Source organism: Triticum dicoccoides, chromosome 7A (assembly GCF_002162155.2).
Source record: "Triticum dicoccoides isolate Atlit2015 ecotype Zavitan chromosome 7A, WEW_v2.0, whole genome shotgun sequence".
NCBI classification, from domain to species: Eukaryota; Viridiplantae; Streptophyta; class Magnoliopsida; order Poales; family Poaceae; genus Triticum; species Triticum dicoccoides.
The window spans coordinates 72,872,027-72,881,090 of record NC_041392.1 but is presented as its reverse complement, the minus strand read 5'-3'; the positions used below and the strand labels follow the sequence as shown (position 1 = coordinate 72,881,090).

At 46.8% G+C, this 9,064-nt stretch overlaps 2 protein-coding genes across 2 annotated transcripts; both read right to left on the bottom strand.

Annotated features, from left to right (window-relative positions):
* Positions 1–1,519: 1,519 nt before the first annotated feature.
* LOC119331559 (GDSL esterase/lipase At5g45910-like) lies at positions 1,520–2,944 on the bottom strand. The gene has a single exon (XM_037604723.1). It carries the CDS (start codon positions 2,894–2,896, stop codon positions 1,757–1,759), a length of 1,140 nt encoding a protein of 379 aa, XP_037460620.1. The 5' UTR covers positions 2,897–2,944; the 3' UTR covers positions 1,520–1,756.
* A 3,947-nt stretch (positions 2,945–6,891) lies between these two features.
* On the bottom strand, positions 6,892–8,008 carry LOC119331672 (acidic endochitinase-like). Its single transcript, XM_037604825.1, has one exon. It carries the CDS (start codon positions 7,973–7,975, stop codon positions 7,079–7,081), a length of 897 nt encoding a protein of 298 aa, XP_037460722.1. The 5' UTR covers positions 7,976–8,008; the 3' UTR covers positions 6,892–7,078.
* Between the last annotated feature and the right edge of the window lie 1,056 nt (positions 8,009–9,064).

The following is a 9,064-nucleotide window of genomic DNA, read 5'->3' as shown; positions in this document are numbered from 1 at the left end:
GGTCAGCTATGCATTCCGGCAATCGAGCTCTTAGCGACAAGATGCTCATGAGGGACTACTTTTTCGAGGTACCGACATATCTGGATAACCTTTTTGTAGGCCATATCGAATGCGTAGGCCTCTTTTCGTTCGCATCATTGAAGCTTGCGAGCAAAAAAACTCGTTTTTCATTCGCTGAAGGAATGCCGCAGGTTTGCTTGGGTTTAGTGATTATCAAAAAATATCGGCGACGATGAGAGTTACTACATATGGCGTTTCCACCGACTATAGCAATGGATATCTTCACATTGGAGAAGATACCACCATCAAATGCGTGGAACTGTTTGCAAAGACAATGACTCGGGTTTTTGGCCCGGAGTATCTTCGAGCTCCAAATGAAGAGGACACAAAGAAGTTGATTGCGATGAACAAAGAAAGGGGATGGCCGGGCATGCTTAGGAGTATTTATTGCATACATTGGAGGTGGAAGAACTACCCGGTGGCTTGGGCAGGGTAATACACGGGCCACAAACATAAACCTACCATTGTTATTGAAGCCGTGGCTTCACGCGATTTATGGATTTAGCATTGCTTCTTTGGTTTTCCTAGGTCTCTCAATGATATCAATGTCTTGCAGCGATCTCATCTTTTTGCTCAGCAAGCTAGTGGAGAAGTTCTGGCTTGCAACTATACTGTCAATGGCCATGACTATACCATACTATCTTGCCGGTGGTATTTATCCTCCATGGTCAACATTTGAGAAGACCAATAGTGAACCCAAAATAACCAAGAAGCACAATTTTTTGCCAAAGCACAAAAAGCATGCCGAAAGGATATTGAGAGGACATTTGGTGTCTTGCAAGCTCGGTTTGCCATTGTTCGAGGTCCCGCTTGCTTCTGGGATAAGAAATCCCTCAGAAATATCATGACTGTATGTGTAATTTTACACAACATGATTATCAAGGATGAGAGGGATTTGACTTCGAGTTTTATTATGATAACGTTGGTAGCCGTGTGAAGCCTGTTAGGGACACAGATGGGATCACTGCATTTCTTGACACCTACCGAAAGATTGAGAACAGTGCTTCACACTACCAGCTCTGTGATGATCTTGTTGGGCATTTTTTTTGACGTGAGTTTGCATTGAAGAAGAATAGAGAGAGGTTTACAACATCGAGCCGAGCCAAGGCAGAAAACCTTGCCGACACCCATCAGTCAAGAGCAAGAAAAAAACAAAAAGAAAAGAAAAATATTACAATCTACTCTATGGGAGATAGACTCCCATTTTAATATAATAAATTTCATATGTATTTGTTTGGCTTGAACATTAGTTGTTGTATTAATTATTCGAATTTGAACATTTGTTGTAAAGAAGACGATTGTCGTATTGTGAGTTGCCTTTCGGATTATTTGTATTCATATGTTTAATTTATATTATGATTCTATTAGGATTAAATTGTTGAAAATCAAGAATTTGCAAAGCTTCGAAAAATTTACGATACCGCGAGGCCTCCGGCGTGGAACACTTGTCCCATAAATGTTTTGCAGGACGCATTTACGGGATATATTCCGCCCAAGGTACCCCAGAGCTTTACAGAATCTGCTAGAGACTAAAGGCCGCGAAGGTGTTGGCAGATGGAGATGATCGGAAGCCAGAAGCTACTAAACACCACGTTTTCCCTGCATCTTCATTCTGCTGCTACAACACACACATCTGTCCCACTACCATCTCAAGATGATAAGAAGCTAGTAAATCATGTCGCCGGTGATCTATTAATTACTGCAGGATGGGAGGGTGGCAGTATGGTCCCCTGAGCCACCCGTCGGCGACGAGCCTGTTCACCGCCTCCGTCGGGTGGACGCCGTCCCAGGACTCGTGCCTCCACGGGTCGCCGCACGCGGTCGCGCCCTTCATCCCGCACCGCGCGTCCAACTGGAAGTTGTACGGGGGGCCGCCCGCGCCGCAGCACGCCGCGACGGGCGCGGTGAAGCCGAAGCGCGCCGGGTCGCGGAGCATGTCCATGGCGTAGGCGTAGTAGTCCGCGTACATGATCCTCGCCGCCGGCCCGTGCCTGGCGCGGACGCGATTGAGCCTGTCCTGGAGCAGCGAGTTGTGGTACGTGGCGAGATCGTTGAGCGGCTTCAGGCAGCCGTGCTCGTCGTAGTCCGACTTGTCGCCGCTCGGGAGAATGGTGAGGTAGATCGCGACGCACCCGATGGGCAGCGTCCCCGGCACCACGATGTCCACCGCGCCCAACTCGATCAGCCTCTCCACAGCGGCGGCGATGTTGTCGACCACGTTGGGGGTGTAGCTCTTGGCGCGGCTGACGTTGAACCCGAAGAAGAGCATCGCGTTGTAGTCGTTGCCGCCGATGGAGCCGAGGAGGAAGAGGGACTTGGCGAGGTAGGGCCTGCAGCTCTGCGGTGTCCCGCAGACGCGGGGGAGCAGGTCGCGGAACCACTGGAGCTGCACGTTGATGGCGCCGTTGTTCCAGATCGGGTAGCCGAGGCCGATGGACTTGAGGAAGTCGAAGTCCAGCGCCGTGGCGCCCACGATGGCCATGTTGGCGCCCTTCCGGAAGTCGGCGCCGGGGAGCTTGGACGGGGGAAGAAAAGGGAGGCCGAGCGACTTTGCGAGGAAGTCGACGACGAGGCGGCCGTCGGAGCAGCGGCAGGTGGGGTGGCCGAAGTAGGTCATGCCGTAGGGCGGGTTGGCGAAGGTGAGCAGGAGCTCCTCCGCCGCCGACTTGTTCACGCAGAGGTTGCCCGTGTCCGACAGCGAGTCGCCGAAGTTGAACATGGCGTTGTACCGCATTGTCCCGCCGTCGCCGTCCGCGGCCGAGAGCAGGAAGACGCAACTGGCGCCGAGGATTAGGAGGCCGGCGGCGGCAGTGACGCTAGTGGTTCGCCGAGCCATGGCCGTCCCCGTCAGTCGATCTTATTACATACACGCGCTAGATCTACCTCGCCAGGCCAGGCGTGGCAACTCTCTGTGCACGAAGGTGTATATATCGTCGACGACGGCGCGTCCACGTATGCGCGCGCTGCGACACTTTGCACGCGCGTGTCCTCTCGCTCCAGCTGGCTGCTCACCGCCGACGATATATCGAACAACCACCTCCGATGAGCTAGCGCGCCTCTCGTGGTTAATTGCTGGGCTTGGATCCATGCGTGCGTTCATGCAACCTACCTAGCGGCGTCTCCGGTCACGTACTGATCAACTGTGAGTTCGTCGTCGTCTCGTCGGTGCGATTCAATGGCGCGCCCATGCGACCCCTACGTGTCACGCCCGCGCGCGCGTTCGCCGCGTGTGGATGCTGACTCGTGGGCCACCGACGCGAAGTTTTTGTAGCCGAAAACTTAACACGGGCTTTTTTTTTGAGTAACCTTAACACGGGCTGGCTGATTGCATGTAGATGTGCAATGAGACGGGGCCCACTGAGAAGCCCAGTGACGACGAGCCAGGAGGCTTTTTCTTGCTGGGCCGTAATTATGCTCCACTGATAAACCAAGATATTAATTCTTCTCAAAAAATGATATTAATTAAGGTCTATCTCACCTGCTCGATGGGCTTTGTATTTCCTACAACATTTCAGCCGGTTATTTGCCTATCAAAAAAGAACTGTGCTACTTTTACACGTCCTTAGAGATGAGGCCTCAACATGTTTCATCATGTTTAAAAAAAGTATTAGCACTAAGATACTTTTCTATTTTATTAACTTTTCAAAGACGGTTCGATGTGTTTCACACAAAAGAACTTTCAAACATCTTTCAACCATGAGGGTAAATCAGAATGACTACAAGGTGGTATTTAGAAAATGTACATGAGTCTTGCCATGTTTTTTAGACGCTTGACTATTTTACATCCGCAAAAAAAAACTACTTTACATGAGTTTCATCATGTTTAGGAAGATATCATTAATGTTTCAAAAAGAAGATTCATTTCACTTCACATCTGTTTTGGGCATATTTCATGAACGATTGACAAGAGTATTACCAGACACATGTTTCATTGTGTTCCACAGACGTTATTACAATGTATTCCTGTTAACAGTCAGAGGTGGGTTGTTTGTGTTCCGCACATGTTTCATTGCATTTCAAAAAATACTAGAGGGTGACATGCGCTTTGCCGCACCCCTCCTCGGTAGTGAGCTTAGTTTAGTTTTTTAGAATATTACGGTTAGAGGTGGGCACTTTTACATGGGAAATAGAAGGACGAAACTGAACTGAGTTGACCGACATTCCTAATTTATTAGGTTTATGGTGTTCGGTTCTATATTTTCATCTCTAGTTGTTTCTATTCGGGTGTATCGTTGATTTTCATACTACATAAACCGGACTGACCATTACGGAATGGACCTCCATTTTCTCTAACTTCCCTACTTTGTTGGCATGCGTAGGCATGGTTCTAGACCCATGTACAATGCACGCCCCCACAAAACCCAATTCAGTGGTGCCTCTACCTTTCAAAATCATCTCCTAGCATTGGTTTTCCTCTACAAAAGAATTAATTTCAATCTCTGCACCGAGTCACCTTCCAACATTGAGGCTAGATCCATTTCCACGAGTCCAAGCTACAACGCTCTCTGAAGGCGCTCATGTTGGCTTGGATCTCCGGCGCCTGATTTATTTTTGTTCTAGATCCCCCGATGCTAGCGTGGGTCTTACACCACGAATCCACCGCCCGATGAGGCTGACGGGGAAGACGGAGAAAGTGGCGACCAGACCGCTAGGCTCAAAACCAGCAAGTTGACACCACCCCCTCACAAATGCATGAACCAATAAACCAATTCACCCCTTCCATCGGCAATTAATGCAATATAAACTACACATGCGAGAGATTCTATTTAGTGTGCAGCGCTTTGAAGGACGACCAATTGCACATGCTCCAGGACGCTCCATTCAGTTGGCTCGCCAGTCACCCTACCGGGCCTCGGCCCGTCCAAAAAAGTGAAGGAAAAAATAAAGAGGAAGGAAAACAAAAATATAAAGTGAATATAAAAAATGTTCCGATAAATAAAAAAGATCGTGACATTTTAAAATAATATTGTTGAAAATAAAAAATGTTTACGAATTTTAGAAACATTTGTGGATTTGAAATAAATGTTCATGGAAATAAAACATGTTCATAAATTTAAGAAATATTCACGGATTTATAAAATGTTTGTGGATTTACAAAATATTCACAAATTTAGAAAATATTTGTGAATTTCAAAACAAATTCTGTGCGGCACTTTTCATAGTGCGGGAACATGCCGCACCTCGTTCTGGTAGTTGTACCAAATATGAAGCCTTGTCCGGTGTTGTGGGCTGGGTCGCAATTATGCGACTCTGGATCAGGAAAATCGAAATGAAAAAAATAGGTCCAGAGGTCAGCAGTACGGAGCAAGATCACCTACTATGTCATGTTGACGCCGCAGACGTAGTAGTTAGGATCGACGTTAGGTTCTATTTTCTTTTGCATGTCTTTGTATGGATATAAGAATCGAATATGATATTTCCGGATGCAACAAATGAAATTTGAGGTGTGCCCGGTCACTGCCCGCGGACGCGTCCGGGCGCGTCCGCGGGTGTTTGTGGGACCGGATTTGCCATATGTGTTTGTAGATGCTCTAAGACTAGCAGAGGGAGACTGTTAGGTTTTGTCCATACAATTAATCACATACTACATCATGAACGCACACGATCAAAACTTTTAGCCAAAGGCTTTATCTCTTTTTATTTCTCAAATTTCTGGTGTTCTTACAACAACACAGTTGTAATAGAGGTGCAGGGCATTTTCCGCGGAAAAAAATGAGGTGCAGGACATGACTCAAACCACCGACATGGAAGTTAACTCACCGACATGGAACCCTAAAAAAAAAAACTCACCGACATGGAACTCGTGGCATCGAAGCTAACTCACAGCACGTATCACCTAATTAGAACGAGCATATATTTGGATGACTATGGAAAAAAATTATTTTCCATGCAACGATTTCCAACACTCCGCCCACTTGGTCGGACGAGTCCTGCACGTGACAGGCGAGCTACGTGAGTGGGTGAGCGCGCCTCCGGTCCACTACGTCGTGACGCCAGAGGAGGAGGTGGCCCACCTTGAGCGCTGGAAGGCACGCTGGCTCGCCGAGGAGAAGGCCGACGCCAGCGGCAAATGCACTAGGAGCAGAAGGAGAGGAGGCATTGCGCCTTGAGGCGGAGAAGGAGCGCGCTCGGCGAGCCGCAATGCCGGCGCCCCAGTAGCCGCCGGAGGAGGCTGTCCTGGCAGCCTACCAAGCGGCGTTTGGATGGGTTGTCCCGGCTCCCGTCTTTATTGACCTCACCGGCGGCGATGGCGATGACAAGGGCCATTACAAACATGAAAGAGACTAGAATATTATTGCTTACATCAATGCTATTTGTTAAAGTCCATATATAATAATATTCTACTTTACAAATCCAAATTTTACTGCGATGTGGTGTAAGCAATAAAATGAGAAAAATTAGACAAGGCAGTCCAACCAGAACATCACAGTAAAATTTGGATTTTCCTTGTGTTTCACCATAGTATTTTGGACCATTACAGCTATGCTCTTGTACGAAGTAGACTTTGGCCAGCGTTATTTTCCCTCACATTTCACGAATTGAAAACACATTGGGTTCAATTTATGTTGAACCCCTCAGTTCATTGATGTAACATCACAAAAAATTCCAAGTTCATTGTTAAATAAAAATTAACAAATAAAGGAATATTTGTTATTTTCCTTCTTTTTGGTACATATTTATCGATAATGAAATATTGGTAGGTGGATCTAGCCAGTGGATAAGACACATGAAACAAAGTTGCAGAATGCTCCTTTGTGCAATCAATGGAATTAAATGTAATGAAACCAATAATGATATCAAACTCTTTCATGTTGAACAAATAATCATGGGTTTAGGTTTCCTTGTTTGGAATGAAGATCAAGAGATGCTCCAAGTAAAGATTATTAATACTATATACACCAATCAAGTCACACACAATTACTTACAAGTAACAATGAAAATGATGAATCCACAATTCCTCACACATTACAATGAAAAAGCACACATGTACCTCACAAATCAAAGATAGGTAACCCTCTCAAACATCACTCTTCACCGAAGAGCTGTAGCCATCCTGGTCATCATAGTATTTGGACCACAACATGATCCCTCCATACTTCCCTGTGCTTTTGATCAATGGGAGAACATCTGACTTTAGATCATCAGCTGGGATGAACCCGCTTCCGGCAGCCTGAGGTGACGCCGGGAGGCCGAGGAAGATCTGCTTTGCTGGAACTGTCAACCACTGCTTCCATGCGTCAGCTAGGTTGGTAGTGCTACCTGAGGTATACTGACAGGGTGCGTTGTTGTAGAATTGCACCCACACATAGTCAAAGAGGCCGGTGTTGAGGGCGCCACCCACCCACGCATCAGGGAAAGGGCATTGTGGTGCGGCAGTCAGGTAGACTCTCCTGCCAGAGTTGCTGTATCCTTTGAGGAACCTCGCAAGATCGTCCCAATGAAGGGGTGTGCCGCCCTCAATATCGAAGTCGATGCCATCGAGGACTGCATCGCCGAGAGGCCGCGAAGATGACTTACCTCCCAAGAAGTTGTTCCACAGGTATGTCGCCACGTTCTTAGCGTCCTGGGTTGAGGAAAGGTAGTAGCTGCCTGCTCCGCCACCGATGGAGAGAATCACCTTGACGCCACGGCTCTGGCATGACTTGATGTCGGAGCTTAGGTTCGCGCAGCCGCCGTTGGTCGGGTCACAGTGGCCTGCCAGGTTGAGGACCGGCGGCTGGCCATTGCCAAAGGCGGCAAGGAAGGAGAGGTTTACAAATTTGTAGTTGCCGGTAGCACATGTCTCCGCCAGCGTGCCCTCGCCGCCATTCTGGCCCCAATAGATGGAAATGCCACCGGCTTCCGACCCGAGGAACTGCGCCGCCGCTACTACCAGTACCAGCAGTTGCAGCAGGGATGATGATCGGCTAGCCATTTGTGGAGCAATCCCTATTGCTTCTGTGTATGCCTTCTGCTTTTGCTTGTGTGTGTGATGATCTGAATTTGGGCTCGGATGGGTTGGGTTATATACGAGGGGGACTCGTAATGTGAAACCTATCTGACACTCCTCGTATTGTTTATGCTCATGCGTGGCTTGCTGGGCACATGGATGGATGAACAGATGTGAATAATGCCTTCTACTCTCAGCTTCGAATCAACGGCGACGGTGTTCGTGATTTTGAACCACAGCTTCGGCTTGTAAGAGTTTTCTTGTACTACTTGAACGGAATAACGTGCAAGGCACCAGTCCAGAATAAGAAAAGGTGATCGGCCGGATCGTTTGACTAAAATTACAGAACACAAAAGGCCAAATGGAGAGGTGATGGTGATGGATCGTACGAACGACGCCGGAGCACACGCAGGCTCGCAGGCGGAGCAGATCATACTCAGAGCTAGCGTAGGTGCTATACTGCTATGGCTCAATGACCTCTGGCGTGAGACAGGGGGAAGAGGGGTTCACACTGGTGTCCAGGTCAAAACACACTTTTTTCATTCTTTTTTTTAGCAGATTTTTGAAAATTTTACATATTTTAAAAATGTTAACTACTTTCAAAATATCATTTATTTTAAATGTGTTCATGTATTTTAGAAATATTAAAATATTTTTAAAAGATATTTTTTTTGAAATCTACGAAAATAAAAAAAGGGAAATTTTCAAAAAAGAGGGAAAAGAAACTAAATGAATTTTTATTATAGAAAATCAAGGTAAATTCCTTTGTCGCTTATGCGACAAGATGTCACCATGTCGCACAACCCACCCGCTGCTATGGGCCGACCCGTGGAGCCAGGTCTTTTTAAATCCATTTCGTCCATCCTCTAGCAGTTTTCATATTTCCTTTCGGTTTTTTCTTATTTAGTATTTTAAAATATGTTTTCCTTTTTTTCCCTCCCTCTTTGGTATTTCAATGCAAAAGCATTCTCTTAAATGCATACACATGTTTACTAAACACAGAGCATTTTCTCAAACACATGAACATTTTTACATTTTTTTATTTTCATGCACATTTTCAGCTAGTTGCGGGCT

Excerpts from the sequence above, each read along its gene's own strand:
- LOC119331559 (XM_037604723.1), bottom strand. The coding sequence starts at position 2,896 with ATGGCTCGGCGAACCACTAGCGTCACTGCCGCCGCCGGCCTCCTAATC.
- LOC119331672 (XM_037604825.1), bottom strand. The coding sequence starts at position 7,975 with ATGGCTAGCCGATCATCATCCCTGCTGCAACTGCTGGTACTGGTAGTA.